General features: G+C 56.6%; 2 protein-coding genes across 2 annotated transcripts; one reads left to right on the top strand and one right to left on the bottom strand.

Annotated features, from left to right (window-relative positions):
* Positions 1-950: 950 nt before the first annotated feature.
* On the top strand, positions 951-10,489 carry PLTP (phospholipid transfer protein). The gene is made up of 15 exons (XM_056844590.1): positions 951-1,056; positions 1,404-1,503; positions 2,152-2,280; positions 2,698-2,853; positions 5,060-5,123; positions 5,642-5,705; positions 5,864-5,955; positions 7,349-7,525; positions 7,622-7,681; positions 8,548-8,712; positions 9,464-9,531; positions 9,613-9,655; positions 9,779-9,842; positions 9,952-10,028; positions 10,382-10,489. Exons 1-15 carry the CDS (start codon positions 951-953, stop codon positions 10,487-10,489), a joined length of 1,473 nt encoding a protein of 490 aa, XP_056700568.1.
* A 4,330-nt stretch (positions 10,490-14,819) lies between these two features.
* CTSA (cathepsin A) lies at positions 14,820-21,812 on the bottom strand. The gene is made up of 14 exons (XM_056844358.1): positions 21,628-21,812; positions 21,412-21,526; positions 21,069-21,119; positions 20,787-20,873; positions 20,548-20,703; positions 18,978-19,069; positions 18,783-18,867; positions 18,504-18,595; positions 18,290-18,368; positions 17,175-17,323; positions 16,782-16,857; positions 16,586-16,675; positions 15,772-15,876; positions 14,820-14,925 (listed from the first exon to the last, which is right to left on the bottom strand). Exons 1-14 carry the CDS (start codon positions 21,810-21,812, stop codon positions 14,842-14,844), a joined length of 1,446 nt encoding a protein of 481 aa, XP_056700336.1. The 3' UTR covers positions 14,820-14,841.
* Positions 21,813-22,407: the final 595 nt, after the last annotated feature.

The raw sequence follows: 22,407 nt of genomic DNA, 5'->3' as shown, positions 1-22,407 counted from the left end.
CTGCTCAATGCAGGATAAGCCTAGAGCATTCTTGACAAGTGTTTGTGCAGCCTCTGCTTAAAGACTGCCAGTGAGGGGGAGCTCACCACCTCCCTAGGTAGCCCATTCCACTGTCGAACTACTCTTGTGTGTGTGTGTTAAGTACCGTCAAGTCACTTCTGACTCAGGGCAACCCTATGAATCAAAGTCCTCCAAAATGTTCTACCTTTGACAGCCTTGCTCAGGTCTTGCAAACTGAGGGCCGTGGGTTCCTTTATAGAGTTCATCCATCTTTTGTTGGGTCTTCCTCTTTCCCTGCTGCCCTCAACTTTTTGTAGCATGATTGTCTTTTCCAGTGACTCTTGTCTTTTATTAATGTGACCAAAATACAATCACCTCAGCTTAGTCATTTTAGCTCCTAGAGTCATTTCAGGCTTGATTTGATCTATAACCAACTGATGTTTTTTTGGCAGTCCAGGGTATCCGTAACACTCTCCTCCAACACTACATTTCCAAGGAATCTACTTTCTTCCTATTAGCTTTCTTTGAACTGTAAAAAAAAATTCCCTGATATCCAGCTGGTACCTTTCTGCCCGCAATTATTGCGAGTCCTCTCCTCTGCTGCCAACAGGAACAGCTCCCTGCCCTCCTCTAAGTGACAGCCCTTCAAATCCTGAAAGAGAGCAATCGTGTGTCCCCCCCCACAATCTCCTCTTCTCCAGACTAAACATTCCCAACTCCCTCAAAAGAAAGCCACACCGTGAACAGCAGTAGAAGTGACCTGAAAGGGGGGGCAATCACTCGCAAATGCACCGAGAATTGCCCTCCTGTCTGGGCAGAGCAAGGGCTACGTCTGTGACCTGTAGAGAGCCTGCCTGGGGGAGGGGAGCTGCGGCCCACCTGAGAACAACCACCAGATTGCTTTTCTCTCCTCCACTCCTGTCCCCGCACCCTGCAGGCAGATTTCCAGCATGGTTTTGTACAGCTTCCTGCTCCTGCCGCTTTGGCTGAGCTCAGCAGCTGGCACAGGCCCGCCAGGATGCAGGATCCGAATCACAGCCAAGGGCTTGGACCTGGGTAAGGAACCAGGGATGGGGGATTGGGACCTCGCGGAGGAGTCCCATGCAGGCCCGCTCTGTTGCTCCATGCCCAGCTGAGCCTGCGTAGAGCCCTGGGCTCATCTGGCAAGGGAGGATGGGGGAAAGATGGGTCAAGCCCTTGGTTTTACTCGGGCCCGCAGCAGAGGGGTCGGTGCTCTGGGCCTGGAGTATGCTGCTTGGTGGCACCATCTGGCCCACAGGAAGGGGGTGGGTCAGGTGGGGGTGCTGGCTTCTGCTGCCCAGAACCCCGTCCTGGCTTTCTGTTGGCTCTCCGGGGGAGGCTGTGTGTGTGTGTGTGTTGACGCCACTGTGGGGCTTTTGCAGTGAAGCAGGAGGGGCTGCGCTTCGTGGAGCAGGAGTTGCACAACATCACCCTGGGTGACCTGCACGGCAAGGAGGGCCAGTTCCACTACAACATCAGCAAGTGAGTCTGCTCGGCTGCCCCTTCTGTGCCCAGAACAGACGGAGGTCCACTGGGTGCAGCAGTGCCCGCACCTCCAGGGCTGATCAGCCATGGACCATTGGCTGTCCCAGCAAGGGGAAGTCACTGGGATTCCTGCAGTGAGGTGGGTGAGGCCGGGACCCTGCCCCTGGGCCGCAGCCTGGAGTCAGGCAGAGCAGCGTGGCTTCCAAGAGAGGCCCAGAGACTGCCAGCTAAGCCCTGCTTCTGCCCAGCAAGCCCCTGTTCAGCAACACCCAGTGTGGCCTGGGGGAGGGGCTGGCCCTTAGGAATGGTCATGAACACACAAAGCTGCCTTTGGTCCATCAAAGTCAGTATTGTCTACTGTGACCGGCAGCCGGGGTTTTTCACATCACCGACTTCCTGGTCCCTTCAACTGGAGATGCCGGGGATTGAACCTTGGACCTTCTGCATGCCAAGCAGAGGCTCTAGCACTGAGCCACAGTCATTGCTGAGCCCCAGAGATGCTCTTTGGGGAGGGGGCACAGTACTTGGGGGAGGGAGGATGGGAGCGAGAGGGAGGAACCCCGTGCCAGAGCATCACGAAACAGACTTCTGGGGGTGGGTGGGGGGCACGTGGGCAGCCTGGTCAGTCTGGTGTCTCCCTGGCAGTGTGCGGGTGACCCACCTCCAGATGACCCACTCGGACCTGCGCTTCCAGCCCCGGCAGCACCTGGCCTTCGACATCGTCAACGCCTCCATCACCCTGCGCTTCCGGCGCCAGATGCTCTATTGGTTCTTGTAAGTGATCTCTGTGCTCGCAGCCGGCGGCCGAGAACCCGGGACCTGCGGCCTGCCAGTCTCAGGCTGCCACCCTCCTGGGGCTTTCCCTCCTAAGTCTGACTGGGCGGGGGGGGGGGGTGAGCCCTTCTTCCTCTGCTGATCTGCCCCTGCCCCAGTCCTCATGTGATAAGAATGTAAGAAAGTCCCTGCTGGATCAGACCCAGGAGGCCCATCAAGTCCAGCAGTCTGTTCACACAGTGGCTAGCCAGGTGCTTGCAAGCGATCTCTTGCAAGGCACCTCTTCTCAAATGCGGGGCTCTGGGTTCTGCCAGTGGGTTGGGTAGATGAATGGTCTTCCAACCCCTTGAAATCTCTGCTGCCGGGAGGAGAGCCTTCCCCCCCCCTCCTCACTGGCCTTAACCCCTCACTCCCCAGCTATGACATCGGATCCATTAACACTTCTGCTGAGGGTGTGCACATTCACACGGCGCTGGGGCTTTCGAAGGACGCCGCTGGGCGCCTGAAAATCTCCAACATCAGCTGCAATGCTTCCATCGCCCGCATGCAGGCAGGATTCAGCGGCACGCTCAGGTACACCCCCCAGAAGCTTGGCCTTGCCTCTGGCTGTGCACCATTTGGTTTCTTGCTCTCGGGGCCCGGATGCTCTTTTTCTCCCACTTTGCAAAACCCCCCCTACCCTGTTTGCCTTGAGTTGATTCCCTGTTCATTCAGATTGTGCCCACTTAAAAAAAAGTTATTAATAGAATCATAAAATCATAGCGTTGGAAGGGACCACCAAGGTCATCTAGTCCAACCCCCTGCACAATGCAGGAAATTCACAACTGCCTCATACACACCGCCAGTGACCCCCACTCCACACTCAGAAAATGGCCAAGATGCCCTCCCTCTCATGAACTGCCTAAGGTCATAGAATCAGCATTGCTGACAGATGGCCATTCAGCCTCTGCTTAAAAACCTCCAGGGAAGGAGAGCTCACCACCTGCTGAGGAAGCCTGTTCCACTGAGGGACCGCTCTAACTGTTAGAAAATTCTTCCTAATGTCTAGACGGAAACTCTTTGGATTTAATCTCAACCCGTTGGTTCTGGTCCGACCTTCTGGGGCAACAGGAAACAACTCGGCACCCTCCTCTATATGACAGCCCTTCAAGTACTTGAACATGGTTCTCATATCCCCTCTGTCTTCTCCTCTTCAGGCTAAACATACCCAGCTCCTTCAACCTTTCCTCATAGGACTTGGTCTCCAGGGTCTCAGGCAGGGGTCTTTCATATCACCTACTTGCCTAGTGTTGGGAGAAATTATTTTGTCCCCCCGCCTCTTGTAGTTCGTTGTGCATGGTTTTTTCTCTGCCTGCTTCACTTACCAAAAAGCAACCCAGAGAGATCTGGATAGAAAAGGATCTTGCATACAGAGAAGCACTCTTACACAGTCACTCTTAAACAGCATTCAAACCATACGAACTGTAAACCAAACAGTTTTATTGAACTTACTAAAAGAATATGAAGCAAAGGAGAAAGCAATATTTAACTGAATATACATGACAGCATTTAACAAACGTACACATACTAACAGACAAACAGTTACAAAGGCCTCTGGGTCACTTCCAGAGAGAGAGAGACAGAGGTGGCAACCATTCAATGGGTCTGTGATCTCTCCGTGGAAGGACAAAAGACTGGATATTTGGACCAGCCTTTTATGGGCTGGACCGTGAGGAGAAGGTCTCAAATGACCCCTCCTTGTCACATTCTTTAGGAAATGAGTTTCCACAAATCATGACTAAATTGTTTAGAAATATCTTGTTCCATAATAATTCTTTCAGTGTCCGGATCTGCTAACTGATTGTCCTGTCCAACTGTCAATGTACCAAAACAATCTCCTCCCTTAAGTGGACAGATAATTTGTTGTCTGTTTTAATAACCTTGGTGTTATAAACATAAATTTGGGGCATCTGATGTGCTGTGGGTGATTAACCGTTAGCAATGCAAATGTCCTGTTACTTTCTAAGGTCAGGAACCTAATGGAAAAGTTGGGGTCAGATAAAGGGCTGCTTTCTGAAAGCCTTAGTCAGGTTTTGTGTGACTATAGGTTATGATATTAAGGTATGCATGTGGTTATTCTTAACCCAAACTCATTTAATATAAACTAATATATTTAATATGAACTAACGTTCAATACAAAAAATTCTCGCGACACCTAGTCTAACTGGAGATGCCAGGGATTGGACCTGGGACCTGCTGCATGCCAAGCAGATGCTCTACCTCTGACCCACAGCCCCTACCCAAAGAGGCAAAGATCTCCTGCTTCATTCCTAACCAGCCCCCACCCCCAGGCCATAAGCTTCTAGGAGCTTCTCTCACCTGAGAGGGAAGATCCTTTTATATTGCGGGCCCCAGGAAATCTAGGCTCACCCCCTCTCTCACACACTCTTCCACCTGAGTAGTTACATTCTACCTAGGGTCTGGAGAAGCTGTGTCCTCAGTTGCCGGCCTGAGGCAGTTTTAAGCTAGCCTCTGCACGTGCACAGAGTACAAACGAGAAAATGTCCTCCAACTCTTTGCATTTTACATAAACTAGGCGTGTGTGTGTGTGTGTGTGTGTATGATTTCACCCACCTAAAGACACCCCAGCTAGGCACAGCCAGGCTTTCCTCGTGGGAAGGGGGAGGAGAAGGCCCCTAAAAGGAGGTCAGACGGTGTGTCTCTGCCTGGGAGGGAGGGGCGATTCTTGCGCTGGGGGGGAGCTGGCCTGACCCGCCGCTGGCTGCTGTTCTCTCCCCAGGAAGGTGTACGAATTCCTGGCCACCTTCATCACCAGCGGCATGCGCCTCCTCCTCAACCGACAGGTAAGAAGCAACGAGGAGGGGTGAGCTCAAGTCCCGCCCCCTCCTAGGGGGATCCCCCATCTCTGCAGCTGGATGGGACCCACACCCCCCCCCCAGAGCTCACGGGGAGGGCGGCACTGCAGCTCTGTTCTGGGGGGGGGGGGGGAAATACAGAGCCGAACATTGGAACTCCTCACAAAGCCCCCTGGTCTAACCACCCCGGGGGGTGGGGAGGAAAGGCGCTCTCCCTGCTGGGAGGGGCCCCTTGGTCCTTGGAGGCCCCTCGCTGTGCTCAGAGCCACAGCAGCTAAAAGGGCGGCAGCATTTCCCTCTTTCACACTTGCTGAGGGCCTTTGTGCATGGACAGAGTGCCTTCCCGACCCATACCCATCTAAAAGTTGGGAGGAGGGCTGTACAGGCTGGGCTGCCAAGCAAGAAAAAAACCCTGCTCCATTTTGGACATAAAGCGCTTAAGGCAGAAGCCCCCCCCCCCGGGATTATGTGGAGCTCCCCCCACCCCTTTCTCTTTCTCTTTTCAGATCTGCCCTGTGCTGAACCATGCGGGGCTGGTGCTGCTGAACTCCGTCCTGGACACCGTGCCCGGTGAGTGCCAGGGACACCCTGTGGCAACAGGAGCAGAGGGCATTGGAGGGTGATTGTTTTGTTTTGTGGGCATCAATGTGAGCAGGATGAAAGGGGGGGCAAAGAGGAGTATTGGAGGCCAAGCCAGAATGTCCTGTCTTCATCCCCACCCCCTGTAGTGCACAATTCAGTGGATGATTATGTTGGGATCGACTTCTCCCTCCTGAGCGATCCGGTCATCACTTCTGACACCATGGACCTGGATTTTAAGGTATCGGCTCGAAGAGCGAGGGGTTGGGTTGCCCACTGCCAGGTAGTAGCAGGAGATCTCCTGCTAATTCAACTGATCTCCAGGCGGTAGAGATCAGATCACCTGGAGAAAAATGGCCGCTTTGGCCATTGGACTCTATGGCATTGAAGTCCCTCCCCTCCGCAAACCCTGCCCTCCTCAGGCTCCGCCCCCAAAATCTCCCGCCGGTGGCAAAGAGGGGCCTGGCAACCCTATCGAGGGGGCAGCTGGTGTGGTGCAGCTGCTCTGGGAGAAGCTGCCTGAAATCCCCCACCCACTATGCCGCTTGCTGGGGGACTGTGGGCCAGCCACCGACTCTCAGCCTAGCCCGCCCATCAGGGTTGTTGTGAAGATAAAACAGAGGAGGGAAGAGCCACGTAGAGGACTTTAAGCTCTTTGGGGGAAGGGTGGGATGGAAATATACTCAGCAGACAGGGAAGTTGCCTGGTCGGGGCACAGCGGAGGGGGTGGGGGAGAGTGGATTCTGGCCAACATCTGCCAGAAAAGCAGAACAAGCCTTTTAGGAGAGTCCCCGTGGGCAGGGCCAGAGGAAGCAGGGCACCTCGTGGGAGGGGAGCTTCATGCCCACACAGCCAGATGCTGCAAATGCCAGGCCTGCTCGCAAGGGATTTCCTTTGTGCCTCCCCAAAGGGCAGAGACCCTGTGCCTTCAGCTCTGGGGCTGGGCACCGACTCAATCTTGCTTTGTGGGGCTCAGGTGGTGGCCCAGGTCGCGGCCCCCAAGAATGGGGCTGGCCCCAGCCCCCCACTGAGCTCTGGAAGAAGAAAGCCATTCAGTACCTAGAAGAAGGAGAGTTGGTTTTTATATGCCGACTTTCTCTACCACTTAAGGGAGACTCAAACCGGCTTACAATCACATTCCCTTCCCCTCCCCACAACAAGCACGCTGTGAGGTAGGTGGGGCTGAGAGAGCTGTGGCTAGCCCAAGGTCACCCAGCTGGCTTTATGTGTAGGAGTGGGGAAACGAATCCAGTTCACCAGATGAGCCTCCGCCGCTCATGTGGAGTGGGGAATCGAACCCGGTTCTCCAGATCAGAGTCCACTGTTCCAAACCACCGCTCTTAACCACTACACCACGCTGGCTCCCCAAAGAGTCCAGTAAAATGAATGTCTGCCTTGCATTTCTTGGATGACACGACGGCAACATGGGGCGCTTGGGGACCGGCGGGATCCGGCAGGTTGAACGGTGTGTGTGTGTGTGGGGGGGGGGGGGTCAAATGCCTGCCCCCGGATAGTGACCTCCTGCAGTCAGTCAGCAGGGAGTGTTTTCAGTCCAGGTGTGGGAGCGGGGGGGGGGCGGGTTGCTCATGTTTTCAAGCAGAGGGTTACCTCTGAACGGTCTCTCCTCATCCCAGGGCTTGTTCTTCCCTCTGGAGGCTGAAAACCAGACCCTCCCCAACTTGGCCACGGAGCCCCTTGTCAAGGAGACGGAGCGCATGGTGTACCTGTCTCTCTCGGAGTATTTCTTCGACTCCGCCCTGTTTGCTTACTACCAAGCTGGGGCTCTGAGCATGGAGCTTGCTGGTGAGCAGGTATGTGGGGTGAGGAGGGGCCCTCTTTGTGGGGATCCCTGGGGGGGGGCAGGTGGGGGGGGGAATGCACACCCTGAGCCTCTGCTCTCCTCCCAGGTGCCCAAAGACTTGGATGTCTTGCTGAGAGCCTCCTTCTTCGGGAGCATCATGCTGATGGTAGGTGGCACAGCCAGGGAGGCTGTGGATCTGCCGCACCAGGCAAAAGGGGGGGGGGCAGGCTGAAGGGCCCAGCAAAGCAGACTCCTGCTTTCAGCCCCCCCAAAGCCCCCCCCTTCAGCCCAGCGTGTGTGGTCCAAGGCCTTCTGCCCAGGAAAACTGGGCCCGGCATCTCTGTGCCAAGAAGACCCAGTTGAGTCCTCTGCCAGCTCTGTGGCTCGAACTTGCTGCGGTCAAAGAGGCCCGGGTGGTCTCCAGGTAGGAAGCAGAGAACGGCCAGGTCTCCACAACAACAGGTGGGTTGAGCAGATCCCCCCTCCCCATATTGCTGTTTTGGCTGCAGCAGAGCGAGACGATCGTGATGACGCCGCCATTTGCAGTGCCCGTGTGGTGCCCTTCTCCAGTGCCTGTCCCTAGGCTGGAGTGAAGCTGGCACACTGTTGCCAGCACTGGGCTCCAGCCCCCAGTGCCCTCAGAAGCACTAGGCCTCTTGGGGGGGGGGAAGGGGCAGGCTGTGGTATATGTTTGCATCAAGCAAGCGGCTTTTGCACACACCGTTCCTGGAAAGAGGAAGACGCCAGGCCAGAAAAGGGCGTTGGTGGCAAGCGGAAGGGGTGCCAGCTGCATCAGGCCATGCCGGGGCCACCAAATGCAGGCTCCTGTTTCCAGCCCACAAGCCGCTTAAGCAGAGGTAGACTGCTCCTGGCCATGAAGGTCCCAGAGCAGGAGGTGCATCTCTCAAACCACCAGCGCCCCCTGGTCTGTACTAGCCCCCTCCACAAAGTCGGGGCGCAGTGCTCTTTGGTGCTGTTATGGCCCAAAGGCCTCTCCCAGGCTGATCCGCTTCCGTTGACCCCCCCCCCCAGAACCCTTCCGTGGTCGACGCGCCTCTGATACTGCAGATGCAGGTGACGGCTCCCCCCACCTTCGTGATCAAGAGCTCCGGCACAGCCGTGTCTGTCTCCGGCACCTTCGGGATCTACTTGGCGCCCCCCAATGAACCCCTTGTCCAGCTTTCCAGCATGAATGTGGTAAGCCAGGCAGGGCGGGGGTTTTCCTGCCCCAGAATCCCCTCAGGCCATTTCAGCCCAGCCCACCCAGAGAGTCAGCAGGCCCTTCTCTTTGCTGGGGGCTGTGCTTGCGCCGGGCAGGAACTGGCAGCCAATTCACACTTATGTCAACCCCATGAAGCTTACGAGGCGATAGACGTGTGGAGGTGGTTTGCAATCGCCTGCCTCCGTGGAGCAACCCTGGATGTCTTTGATGATGAAGAAGAAGAGTCGGTTTTTATATGCCGACTTTCTCTACCACTTAAGGGAGACTCAAACTGGCTTACAATCACCTTCCCTTCCCCTCCCCACAACAGACACCCTGTGAGGTAGGTGGGGCTGAGAGAGCTCTAAGAGAACTGTGACTAGCCCACGGTCACCCAGCTGGTTTCATGTGTAGGAGTGGGGAAACAAATCCAGTTCACCAGATAAGCATCTGCCGCTCATGTGGAGGAGGGGTGGGGAATCGAACACGGTTCTCCTGATGTTCTCCCATCCAGGTACCAACCGGGGCCAACCTGCTTAGTGTCCAAGAACTGATGAGAGCAGGTGACCCTGGCCCATCCAGGTCAGGGCACTAGATAATTAGCTGGGGTCATCTTTTGGGGGATGGGGGTGTAACGCTGCATACTTTGCTGTCCTGCTGGCCGGGGGCTGGGGGGTGGAGCAGGCCCCTGTTTCTGTGGGCAGGGCCTGGCAGAGGCATTCCCGGCTTTGGTCTCTATCCTTGCAGGATGCCCGGCTGAATGCCAAGGTGGCCCTGCGCAAGAAAGCCCTGCAAGTCCAGCTGGACCTGAGAAGGTAGGACAGGCCTGGCCTAAGACAAGAGGGGGGAGCAAATGAAGAGGCCTCTGCTTACATCTCCCTCCCTGCCCCTTTTAGGTTTCGGGTCTCCTCCAATCAGTCGGCCCTGGAGTCCCTGGCGGTGAGTGGGGGGTACCCAGGGGGGCACCTTTCGCCAGTCCAGAGAAGACCCCTGTGAGGGACTCTTCTCCCTGGCCAGCTGCCCCCTTTTCATCCACCTGCTCTCCCTCCCAATTTCCTCCAGCTGATTCCACTCCAAGCCCCTCTGAAGACCCTGCTGCAGTTGGCAATTATGCCTATCATTAACGGTAAGGAGTGGCTTTGGAGGGGGGGGGGGACTTTGACAACCAGGGAGGGGCCCAGGCAGAACCAGTGTCTTACACTAGGACCGGGACCCTCCCCTCGCTTTCTCTGCAGACAAAATCAAGAAGGGTGTCCAGGTTCCACTCCCAGAAGGCATGGACTTCACCAAAGAGGTGGTCACCAATCACATGGTAGGTGGGTAGGTGGGTGGGGGCTCATCCTGCAGCCAGAGCAAAACCATCTCTGTCCAGCTGCCCCTTGCTGTCGGAGATAAAGCATGGGAAGGGGCTGTGGCTCAGTGGTGGAGCATCTACTTGTCATGCAGAAGGCCCCAGGTTCAATCCCTGGCATCTCCAGTTAAAGGGTCTAGGCAAGTAGGGGATGTGAAAGACCTCAGCCTGAGACCCTGGAGAGCCGCTGCCGGTCTGAGCAGACAATACTGACCTTGATGGACCGGGGGTCTGATTCAGTAGAAGACAGCTTCAGATGTTCATGCACAGCCTCCCATCTTCTTTCTCTCCCCCCACCCCACCCCACCCCACAGGGCTACCTGACCATCGGAGCAGATCTCCATTTCTCCAAAGGCCTGAGAGAAGTCATCGAGATGTACCGGGCTGCATCTGGCCCCAAGCCCACCCTTCAGGCTGCCTGAGTGCACCCCCCACCCCAACACACACAAGATCCCCCTGCCTCTCTTTTTCTGGCAGAACAGGGCTGAGCCCCCAGGCCTGCGTCATCCTGACAGGTCCCCTCTGTTCCAACACCAAGTAGGCTGGAAAGTAGCACCAATAAACAGGCCTCCTTGGATGTAGCGGTCATAGGATTACTCTGAGCAGGTGCTGGTTCACCCACACAGGGGAATCGGGCAGGTAGAGTGACCGTTTTGTTCTGTAACTTGCAAGTCCTGGTTGTGAGCAGAAAAACCAGCACTGCCCATGTGGGCACTGGGCGGAGCCTTTGCAGTGGCTGCCCCGTCTGTCTACACTGCTGCTAGTGGGGGGTGGGGGCATAAGAACATAACATAAGAACCTAAGAAAGGCCCTGCTGGATCAGACCAAGGCCCAGCAAGTCCAGCAGTCTGTTCACACAGTGGCCAACCAGGGGCCTCTAGGAAGCCCACAAGCAAGATGACTGCAGCAGCACCATCCTGCCTGTGTTCCACCGCACCCAAAATAATAGGCATGCTCCTCTGATACGAGAGAGAATAGGTATGCAGCATGACCAGTATCCATTCTAACTAATAGCCATGAATACCCCTCTCCTCCATGAATATGTCCACTCCCCTCTTAAAGCCCTCCAAGCTGGCAGCCATCACATCCTGGGGCAGGGAGTTCCACAATTTAACTATGCGTTGTGTGAAAAAATACTTCCTTTTATCTGTTTTGAATCTCTCACCCTCCAGCTTTAGCAGATGACCCCGTGTTCTAGTATTATGAGAGAGGGAGAAAAACTCCTCCCTGTCCACTCTCTCCAAACCATGCATACTTTTATAGACCTCTATCATGTCTCCCCTCAGCCACCTTCTTTCCAAGCTAAACAGCCCTAAGCGTCTTAGCCGCTCCCCATAGGACAGTTGCTCTAGTCCCCTAATCATTTTGGTTGCTCTTTTCTGCACCTTCTCAAGCTCTGTAATATCCTTTTTTAGGTGTGGTGACCAGAACTGTACACAGTATTCCAAGTGTGGTCTCACCATAGATTTGTACAAGGGCAGTAGGATATCAGCAGTTTTATTCTCTATTCCTCGTCTGATTATGGCCAGCATGGAATTTACCTGTTTTACAGCAGCCGCACACTGGGTTGACATCTTCATTGAGCTATCCACTACCACCCCAAGATCCCTTTCTTGGTCCGTCGCGGCCAGCACAGATCCCATCAGGGTATATGTTAAGTTGGGATTTTTTGTCCCGATATGCATCACTTTAGACTTACATTGAATCTCATTTGCCATTTTAATGCCCATTCTTCCAGTATGCAGAGATCCTTCTGGAGCTCTTCACAGTCCGATTTTGTTTTAACCACCCTAAATAATTTGGTGTCATCTGCAAACTTGGCTACTTCACTGTTTAACCCCAACTGCAGGTCATTGATGAACAGGTTGAAAAGCACCGGTCCCAACACAGATCCCTGAGGCACCCCACTGCTCACATCCCGCCATTGGGAGAACTGACCATTGATTCCTACTCTCTGCTTCCTATTTTTCAGCCAGCTCGCAATCCATAAGAGGACTTGTCCTCTTATCCCGTGACTATGAAGTTTGCTTAGCAGTCTTTGGTGGGGGACTTTGTCAAAAGCTTTTTGGAAATCCAAATACACAATATCCACAGGCTCATTCCTGTCCACATGCTTACTGATGCTTTCAAAAAACTCTAATAGGTTAGTGAGACAGGACCTACCCTTACAGAAGCCATGTTGGGTTTTGCCCAGCAGACCTTGCCCTTCTATATGCTTGACAATTCTATCTCTAATAATGCTTTCCACTAATTTACCAGGGACAAACGAGGACACCACTGGCCAAGGGCAGGAGAGAAGCGCAGCCAGGAGCCAGTGCAAGCCCCCCCCCCACTTCCCTTGTGACAGCAAGCCCATGGTTGCCAGATTAACACCCCCGCCTAAGCTTTCTGCTCTAGGTGCCCTGACGGGCGGGCTCAGACCTCGGTGAGTCCCAGCAGCTGCATGTCGAGTTCGCTTTAAAACAGGAAAGAGCAAAACATCAACCATCGGACCCCTTCCAGAGGGGCTAGACCAGGCCTCAGGGCTCCAAGGACCCTAGATGCTTACAGGCATAGTACCTGCCCCTTTAGAAGAGGTACACCCACCCCCCAAGTGGCAAGGGGCCGTGGCTCAGTGGTAGAGCCTCTGCTTGGCATGCAGAAGGTCCTAAGTTCAATCCCCTGCAACATCTCCATTTAAAGGGACTAGGCAAATAGGGGTTGTGAAAGACCTCTGCCGGAGACCCTGGAGAGCCGCTGCTGGTCTGAGTAGACAATACTGACTTTGATGGACAGAGGGTCTGATTCAGCAGAAGGCAGCTTCATGTGTCCATGTGTGTGCAAATGTGTGCTCTAGAGCTGCCCTGCCCGCCCCCAGCTAGGTCCGGAGGGGTGGGGGGAACAACTTGTATTTCCTTGGTCCCAGCAACCCCCTGCATGTTCTACAACCCTGCTGCTCCCCCCCACACCCAAAAATCTCTTCCCTGGAAAGATTCAGTGTTTGCCATGATGGGACGTGGAGACCAGACCAGGCCTGGCGCTACAAGGGGAAATGTATCACCCTCCTCCCCCCAGTCAGCTGGCGGCATTATGAAGAGGGGAAGTAGTTGGTTGTAGCCCCGTCCTGCCCACTCTGCTCAGCTTCTCCATCAGCCCACACCACAGCCTATTGCCCTCAGGAAGGGATCTCAATTCTTCCCCGGCTTGAGGCTGTGGAACACAGGCAGGATGGTGCTCCTGCAGTCGTCTTGTTTGTGGGCTTCCTAGAGGCAGCTGGTTGGCCACTGTGTGAACAGACCGCTGGACTTGATGGGCCTGGGTCTGATCCAGCGTGGCCTTTATGTTCTTATGAGGCCTTGGCTGCAGCTGCCCCCAACTGCCCAAGGACCTCATTGCAAGTAAATGTATGGCAGAGTTAATTTTTTGTGTTAGTTAAAGAAGTCTGAGCTAAACAGTCCAGTGGTCCCCCCCCCCCCCACACACACACATCAGGCAGCAAATTATGGTAGGAATCAGTTGATGCGATTCCTGTGAGGGTTACAGAAGTGGCAGAAGGAGGCAGCCATTGTGCCGAAGCCTGACCACCCTCAATCCTTCACGATGGCACAGAAAGACGGGTCTCAGGAGGCTGCCCCAGGCAGGAAAGAAGGAGAGGAACTCCAGGAAGTGACTGTCTCTCCCCACACACGCACACAGCTGAAGAGACCAGGTCAGAGCAGCTCCCTCCATTTTCGATCTGCCCGGCCGCTCCTTCCTCAGCCACAGCCAAGCTTCTCTTGGCAACAAAGATAGTGAGGGGTCTGGAGACCAAGTCCTATGAGGAAAGGTTGAAGGGGCTGGGTGTGTTTAGCCTGAAGAGGAAAAGACTGAGAGGGGATAGGATAACCATCTTCAAGTACTTGAAGGGCTGTCATAGAAAAGGATGGTGCAGAGTTGTTTTCTGTTGCCCCAGGTCGGACCAGAACCAACGGGTTGAAATTAAAAGAGTTTCCGGCTAGACTTTAGGAAAGATTTCCTAACAGTTAGAGCGGTTCCTCAGTGGAACAGGCTTCCTCGGAAGGTGGTGAGCTCTCCTTCCCTGGAGGTTTTTAAGCAGAGGCTAGATGGCCATCTGTCAGCAATGCTATGACCTTAGGCAGATCGTGAGAGGGAGGGCACCATGGCCATCTTCTTGGCATGGAGTAGGGGTCACGGTGTGTGTGGGGAAGTAGTTGTGAATTTCCTGCATTGTGTCGGGTTGGACTAGATGACCCTGGTGGTCCCTTCCAACTCTATGATTTTAGTATTCTACCGTTGCCAACCAGCCTCTTCTCAGCCAAATGCCGGAGCAGCCCTGGGCAACGGGGCCCTCTGATGCCAGTGAAAGACGCAGACCTGCCAATCCTTAGGAAACTGGTTTAATAGCATGCCCTGCACCCCACCAGAGTTCCAGAGATCAGGGGTGCAGCCAAACCCTGGCCCAGCCAGGCTGCCCTTTGACCTGAGGTTCAGGTTCCTTCATCATCTTGTGTGACTGAGAACTCGGGCTGAGAACTGGGCCCCCCTCAGAGGCTCCTTCGCCCTACCAGAGAAAGTGCAAAAGAGGAAGCAAGAGGGGAGAGCCCCCGTCAGACGCCTCAAGACCACCGGGGAAGCCCGGGCTGCCGACGGGGAGGTCAGTGCAGAGAGCTGCCCTGGCTGGGGACTGGGAGTGCAGGATCGGTCTTGGCAATCACAACACCACAGGCGGCAGCCCCACTGGGGGAGCGGTGGAGACGGAGCACCCCGGGGTGCAGGATACGCAGCGGCCCCTGCGCTAGAAGGGCTTCTTGTTGATGAAGCGGTCGAACATGTTGAAGGCGGCTCGCGGCTTGTCTGTGGGCACCATGTGGCCTGCGCCCTGCGGGAGGGGAACACCAAGCATTAAGGCATCACCACAGTGGAGGACTCACCAGCCCTGGAGTCAGTGGGGCCCCCTCAGCCCCCCAAACTAATCAGCAATGCTGATTCTATGACCTTAGGCAGATGATGAGAGGAAGGGCATCTTGGTCATCTTCTGGGCATGGAGTAGGGGTCACTGGGGGTGTTGGGGGGAGGTAGTTGTGAAATTCCTGCATTGTGCAGGGGGTTGGACTAGATGACCTTGGTGGTCCCTTCCAACTCTATGATTCTATGAACTATGCCTAGGTCACACTGGCTAGGGCTTCAGCTGCAGGCTGATGGCAGAATCATCTGCTTGAGTCAGACCAGGAAGTCTGCCTCGACAGTTCCGGACTCAAGAACAGCAGAAGGAAAGCGCCTGGCCACAAGAACAGTGACTCAGAGGTAGGCTGCTCCCGACAGTGGAGGTTGCTTCACCACCGCCACTAGTAGGAGGGGTGGGGTCTATTTTTGTCCATTATCTTGCCCAGACATGCAAACAGTGGCTGTCAACCTGTCTTGGTGCAGGGAGTTCCGTCGTTACACTCCCCTCCATCGGTGCCCCATCAAGTCAGCTTTATTGAGGGGTTCCAGCCCCTCCGCCTGTGCTAGAGAAAACACCCCCAACTCCTTCATCCCACCAAGGGGGAAGGGTTGGGGGCCAGCAGCCCCAGCTCAAGGGTTCACACTTGGTGGTGGTGGGGGAGACAAGAATGCAACTCAGTTTCCCCAAGAAAGGGAGCTGGGGGGGGGGGCTCAAACACGTTATGGGGAGTACCAGCCGCACAGAGCCCCCCTCCCTCCACAAAACACCCCCAACAATTACCTTGACAGTGAGGAAGGAAATGTTAGTGAACTCTTTCACGAAGCCTCCGATCTGATCCTGCCCGTTCTCGTCCGTGTAGATCCAGGGCCGCCGACTAACTTCCACCTGGGGGGGAAACATCAGTCCCACCCCCTCTTTAGATAGGCCAGCTCTGATTAGCTGTGCAGAGGCCTGTAAGCGAAGGAACCGCCTGTCCAGGCCTCCAGACAAGACGGAGAAAGCTGGCTCCACCGGCCACACCTTCAGGTCATGGGAAAGCAGACGCAGGGCGGGAGCATAAGTGGTAACCTGCCCCTTCAGCAAGACTTGCGAAAGGGCCAAGTGAGCGGCTTCTCTCCTGCTGCAGAAGGCACACCGAGAAGGGCCAGACCCCACGAAGGGTGCAGCTATCTCTGGGCCTAGATCAGACCCACTGCGCCATTCCCAGGGTGGTCTCAGCCCCCTCCTCAAGGTGCTCCAGCCAGAAACTTGGCCCTCGCCAGCTCCCCTCCCCTGGTTATCTTGGTATCAAGAGCACGCTAGTGGGACAAACTAGTTCACTCCTTGGCGAGAGGCCCTCGGGGTGGTCAACCAGAACTTTGAGAAGCAGCGGAGGGGCCGAGAGAAGGAGAGTGATGGAAGGCAGGTGGGGGCTCTGCCCCTCCAGGAAGCCCTTTCCTTTCGGCAGCATCACCTGCCCAGGTTTTTGTAGCCTCCATATGGACTGGAGGGATGCAATGGCACAGCTGCAAGTATATGGAGACTGGCTTGCTTAAGAGCAGCTGCTGCCACATCCTCCCACCACCGCTCCCCAGGCACCGGCAGCTCCACCCACCTTCTGGTCCAAGGAGTTCACAAACCACTCGTCGCCCAGGAAGTTGCAGGCCATGTCCACGTCCCCGTTATACAGCAGGATCCGGTATTTCTGTGGGAGAGCCAGTCGGTGAGCAGCGCCCCAACCAAGCCCTCCCCCCAATGCTGAAGACAAGCCCCCCACCCCAGGACGCCCTTCACCCAGGCCCCTTCCTCACCATGGTGCCCAGCAGCTTCAAGTACTGGTCGTTCATCTTGCTGAAGATGCGCTTGTAGCCCCGGCTCACCTCGAAGCTGCCCAGAGGAAGGAGGCGGCAGAGTCAAGGTCAGGCCCTTTCAAGCCACACCCTCTCCCCTCTGCCTTCAGGGAGGGGGGCCTGTGGCTCAGTGGTAGAGCATCTGCTTGGCATGCAGAAAGTCCCGGGGTTCAATCCCCATGGGGCATCTCCAGTTAAAGGGACTAGGCAAGTAGGTGATGTGAAAGACCCCTGGCCTGAGACCCTGGAGAGCCGCTGCCAGTCTGAGTAGGCAGTACTGACTTAGATGGACCAAGGGTCTGATTCAGTATAAGGCAGTTTCATGTGTATTCATATGCCTTCCCGGCCTCTCACCTGCACATCTCCCACTCGGGGGCATCGTCAACAATGTGCAGGGCCTTGCGCACCTGCGGGTCATTCATGTAGTTGGAGGGGGCTGTGGTGTTGGTGCAGGGAGGGTCTAGCCGCACACCCTTCTTGCCTACAGGCAACGAGAGCAGGTTCTGGGAAACAGGCGCAGGGAGGAAAAGTCCAACAGTTAAAGTTGAAGGCTACTTTCAATTTCAAGCCAACCCTTTGTCACCCCCACCCTTGGGAAAATTTCAAAGTACAACCAGAAACGTTCAGACGGAAAAGCCAGTTTGGTTTGACTTAGCCCCCAACCACTTGAGCCTGGCCTGGCTGGAGATTAGGAAAAAATTTTTTACAGTAAGAGTTGTTCGGCAGTGGAATCAGCTACCTAGGGAGGTGGTGAGCTCCCCCTCACTGGCAGACTTCAAGCAGAGGCTGGACAAACACTTTCTTAGGATGCTCTAGGCTGATCCTGCTTTTTGCAGGGGGTTGGACCAGATGGCCTCTACGGCCCCTTCCGATTCTACGAAAGGTTCACCTTCCTTCTTTTTGAGCTTCAGTTGTTTTCTGTTGCCCAAGAAGGTCGGACCAGAACCAACGGGTTGAAATTAAATCAGAAGAGTTTCCGTCTCGACATTAGGAAGAATTTTCTATCAGTTAGAGCGGTTCCTCAGTGGAACAGGCTTCCTCAGGAGGTGGTAAGCTCTCATTCCTTGGAGGTTTTTAAGGCTAGAGGCTAGATGGCCATCTGTCAGCAATGCTGATTCTATGACCTTAGGCAGATGATGAGAGGGACGGCATCCTGGCCATCTTCTGGGCATGGCGTTGGGGCCACTGGGGGTGTGGGGGGGAGGTAGTTGTGAATTTCCTGCATTGTGCGGGGGGGGGGGGGTTTGGACCAACTCCACTGCCAGAGGCCAATTCTCAGAAACCACAGAAAAGGCAACACTTGTAGAGGAGGGGAGCTCTGCCATAGGAACTCTCGTGCATCTTTCAGACCCTCCCCCTCCACTCCAGGGTCCAGCTGGCACAGCTCTCCTCCCCTGTAAACTTGGGGGGGGGGCTCATGCCCACTGGAAGACAGGAAAGCTTTACCCCCGCCCCGGGAGTGCTCTCACCTGCCTCCAAGAGACACGAACCGACTGCCTTATGAAGTTGTTGCCCAGATCGTGGGTGAGCAGCTTTCCATCGTGGTACCTGGAAACAAAGCAGAGCCTCTCTTGAGCTCCTCCTGCTTCTCCAACCACTCCCCCCCAAGATGAGCCTGTTTTCAGAGGCGCTCCTCACTTAGACCACACCCCAGGAAGTCACCTGGCAGACAGCCAGGCCTACCTGTAGCTCCCGGGAACTCCACCGGCACACGGGGCATAGAGGTTGTAGATGTTGAGGCCCGATTCGTCCACGATGTGGATCACGTCAACCATCTGCAATCGACCACAAAAGAACGCTGGGATCCAGGCCAAGCACAGGCAGCAGGGACCAAAGCCCACCCCCCTGCAAAGGCACATGGCCCAGCCCCACAGGGTGGATGCAGGAGGCCGGCCTGGCCCTGGGGCAGTAATGGGGGGGGGGTTTCCCCCCAAAACCACTATCCTGCGCTCACTCACTCACAGCAAGCGTGCAGTTCAAATTGGAGCTCTCGTGGAAGTTGCACTTCCCCTCGGAGCAGCAGAAGTTCTGCAGGTCTGTCCACAGCCTGAAGAAGGGAGAGAGTCTGGCCTCAGGGTGCTGCTCTCCCGCCCACCCTGGGGGGCAGGCAGCCCCGGTGGCACCGCAGCTCCCCCAGCCCCCAGAACAGGCCCCCACCTGGCGCCGAGGAGGCCGTGGTAGTAGGCAAAATACACCAAGGAGTTGTCGTTCGTCTCGTAGCAGGACAGCCCATTGCCCACCGCGACTCCCTGGCACACACAAGAAGAAGAAGAGATAGTTTTGATATGCCGACTTTCTCTGCCACTTAAGGGAGAATCAAGCCAGCTTACAATCCCCTCCCCTTCCCCACAATAGACACCCTGTGAGGTAGGTGGGGCTGAGAGAGCTCTAAGAGAGCTGTGGCTGGCCCAAGGTCACCCAGCTGGCTTCATGTGTAGGAGTGGGGAAACCAACCCAGTTCACCAGATTAGTGTCCGCTGCTCACGTGGAGGAGTGGGGAACCAAACCCGGTTCTCCAGATCAAACTCCATCGCTCCAAACCACCACTCTTAACCACCACACCACACTGGCTGACAGCAGCATCAGCAAAAGGTCCTCCCCCCCCCCACAAAGGGCCACAAGATCTCATGGGAACTTCCTTGCGCAACTGATCTGCCCTTCAAAGGAGATCCTGCAGATCACAGATAAGGGTCTGCAGCCCTGCCTCTGAGGCCCTCCCCCCACCCAAAAAGGCTGCCTGGTCCCTCCCTCAGCAGACATGTGATGATCCTGTCAGGTGGTCATGCCATTGCCTGCCTTGGTGTTGCAACCCCAGACTTCCTTGGTAGCCCCCACCCCCGCAAGCCAATACTAACCAAGGCCCAGCCACGTGTAGCTTCCCCACATAGGGCTACCCCAGTATTTCTTGCTGGCTTAATATTCCACACCACACCCCAAAGTGAACAATGCATTTTTTGATACGTTAGGATTTTGAGTGTTTACACTCTCATATGCGGTTCCCTATGACTTTAAACTTTCTAAGCCGCTCTGAATCTTGGGTTCTAGGGGGAAAGTGGCATATAAATGTTTTAAAAAGAAGGCATGAACTGGCTCTTCCGTGGCCTGCCGCATAACCAACCGCAGCAAGTAGGTGACTTGGGGAGCTCCAAAGTCCTGGTTTGCAGACCCACTGAGAGTAACCCAGCCAGCCACAAAAATGAGAAGCTAGAGTATATTGTGGCTGTGAATTCCAGAAGACCACCATGTACTGTTGCCTGTTCTCATGTTCTGCTACTGCATTTGACACTCTGGGGCGCCAGCCTTTGGGAGCAATTCTGCCACTTCCTCCCCGCTGCTGCTCACAGTTGCAGTCTGAGGTTCTGCCAGAAGTCATCAGAGGAAATCCCCAATTTCAGATTCCTGCTGAGCCTAAGGTGTTAGCATGCCAATCCAGCTGTACCCACAGCACCACCCTCTGGAGCCTGGGCACTGTGCCAGGAGCTTGAAACTGGCAACACGCCGGATCTGCCCACGCCGCTTGGCAGCAGCCTCATTTTTGCCGACAGGAACTCTGTGGCACCCTGCCCCACCCAAGCTCCTTTCCTGAGACATTACTACCGTTCTGCTAGTAAACAATGCACCCTGCCTCCCAAGCTCCTTTCCTGAGACATTACTACCGTTCTGCTAGTAAACAATGCACCCTCCAACGGCCCTATAGAAAGAAGCCCTCCCCGCTGCCCTCACCCACCTTCAAGTTGAGGCTGGGGTCCTGCATGACCCACACTGCCAGGGTGGGGATGTAGATGCCGCCGTAGCTCTCGCCAGTGAGGTAGAGGTCCCTGCCGCAGTGTTCCGGGAAGAGGCGCAGGAACTGCTTCAGGGCCAGGTAGTTCACGCGGGCCACCTAGCAGGTGAGAGGGAAGAGGAACTGCCTGGCAGGCCAGCAGCGGGGGAGGGGAGAGCCCGGCAGCCCGGCCAAACACCCACCTCGGTATCGTTGGTCTGGTAGTCTTTGCCCTCCGAGTAGGAGTAGCCAACGCCGATCGGGGACTCCAGGTACAGAATGTGGGCCAGCTGCAGAGGAAGCACCGGGTCATTCCCAGGGCCAGAGACACACGGCCAAGCCAGTACACCTGGCGGCTGACAATGCCTTGAGCCAGGTAGGCACTCCGCTGCCACCTCCCCCCACCTCCAGCTATAACCCATCCATCATCTTCCGGCTTCCAACAGGGCTTTCCAGAGGGCCGGCAGGAGCAGGTGGCGCCCTACCTTATTCCAGGCATAGTCGTTGTATTGCAGGGTGGCCCCATCCTCCTGAATCTGTAAGAGAATCGGTAAGAGCCAGAGCCCAGGGCAGCCGGCTCTGTGCCAGTGGCTGCGACGGACAGGCGGCCTGGCCAGGTGCAGAAGGGCCGGGCAGAGCCCCCTTGGGCATCCCCGGCCCACAGCCGGTGAGCAAAGGCCAGAGGCACCGGGCAGGGGGGGAGAGGGGCCAAGCCCCCCTCTGAGGCAGCCACAGGTGAAGCCCCCCCCCCCCGCACAGGGGAACCAGAGGCAGACGCGGGCCTCCTCGCCCCCTTCCCCCCGGGAGGGAAGGCCCGCCGCGACTGACCGTGAAGGGCCCGTGCTCGGTCAGCAGGCCGGTGACGGAGCTGCAGCCGGGCCCGCCGTTCAGCCAGAGCACCAGGGGCTTGTCCGCCGCGCTGCCGCCCTGCGCCTCCACGAACCTGCCAGGGAGGGAGGGAGGGAGGGGGGTGGGTGGTTGAGGGGGGAGCGAGCGGGCGCCCAGCCGGAGCCCCCCCACCCCCGCCCCCTACCCCCTACCTACCAGTAGTGCAGGTGCTTGTCTGGCTCCACGTCCAGGTAGCCTGAGTAGTGCCTGAAGGCGGGCTGCTTGGCCAGCCCCGGCAGGTAGTCCACCAGGTGCGCCGCCGGCCCCGCCCCGACGGTCGCCGCCGACAGCAGCAGCAGCAGCAGAGGCCAGATTCGCCGCGCACGTCCAGCAGCGCCCATCTGCCGGGAGGGAGGGAGAGAAAGGGGAGCAGGGGTTGGGGGGCGCTCAGGACCGGGGGCTGGCGGGTCCCGCGCCCCCCGAGCCCCCCGCCCGGCCTCACCTTCCGCCCTTCCCCCCTGGGCCCGGCGCGATCCTGCTGGGCGACTGGCGCCCGGCTGCACGGGACCGCCGCTCATATGACCCGGGCCCCACCTTCTGACGGCGGGGCGGGGCCGGGGGCGTGGCCAGGGCGGCCGCCGGGGCCAATCGCGGCCGGGCAGCGGCAGGAGCGGCGCCCCCCAGCGCCGGCAGAGGCGCCGGCAGCCCTCCTGTCGCGAGGGGCGGGGGCGTGACGCGGCATGAGTCAGCAGGTCTGGCTCCCGCGGCCCGAGGGGGGGTGTCGCGTGCTCGAAGCCGCTCCGCGTGCCGCTCCTGGACGGCGCTGGGAGCCGGTGACGCGGGACAGGGCCTTTCGGGCGGGGGCGCCGAGATTCTGGGACTCCCCCCACCCATGAAGTACACTGCACATTGCTTTTCGTTTTCGGGGGGGGGGGAGGGGGAGACAAAACACTTTCTTTTCACCAGCCTGTCTGATGATTAATTACTTAAGGGGGG

This window comes from Euleptes europaea, chromosome 2, assembly GCF_029931775.1.
Source record: "Euleptes europaea isolate rEulEur1 chromosome 2, rEulEur1.hap1, whole genome shotgun sequence".
Lineage (NCBI taxonomy): Eukaryota > Metazoa > Chordata > Lepidosauria > Squamata > Sphaerodactylidae > Euleptes > Euleptes europaea.
Note: the sequence above shows the minus strand (reverse complement) of the source record. Positions and strands in the feature narration are given on the sequence as shown.

Bases quoted from the DNA above. Each gene is read 5' to 3' on its own strand.
- CTSA (XM_056844358.1), bottom strand. From the start codon at position 21,812: ATGGGCGCTGCTGGACGTGCGCGGCGAATCTGGCCTCTGCTGCTGCTG. The intron at 19,070-20,547 runs GTGGGTGAGGGC...TGTGTGTGCCAG, and splicing joins ACCCCAGCCTCAACTTGAAG to GGAGTCGCGGTGGGCAATGG. The intron at 18,868-18,977 runs GTGGGGGCCTGT...TCCCTTCTTCAG, and splicing joins CACGGCCTCCTCGGCGCCAG to GCTGTGGACAGACCTGCAGA.
- PLTP (XM_056844590.1), top strand. From the start codon at position 951: ATGGTTTTGTACAGCTTCCTGCTCCTGCCGCTTTGGCTGAGCTCAGCA. The intron at 1,057-1,403 runs GTAAGGAACCAG...GGGCTTTTGCAG, and splicing joins AGCCAAGGGCTTGGACCTGG to TGAAGCAGGAGGGGCTGCGC. The intron at 10,029-10,381 runs GTAGGTGGGTAG...CCCACCCCACAG, and splicing joins AGGTGGTCACCAATCACATG to GGCTACCTGACCATCGGAGC.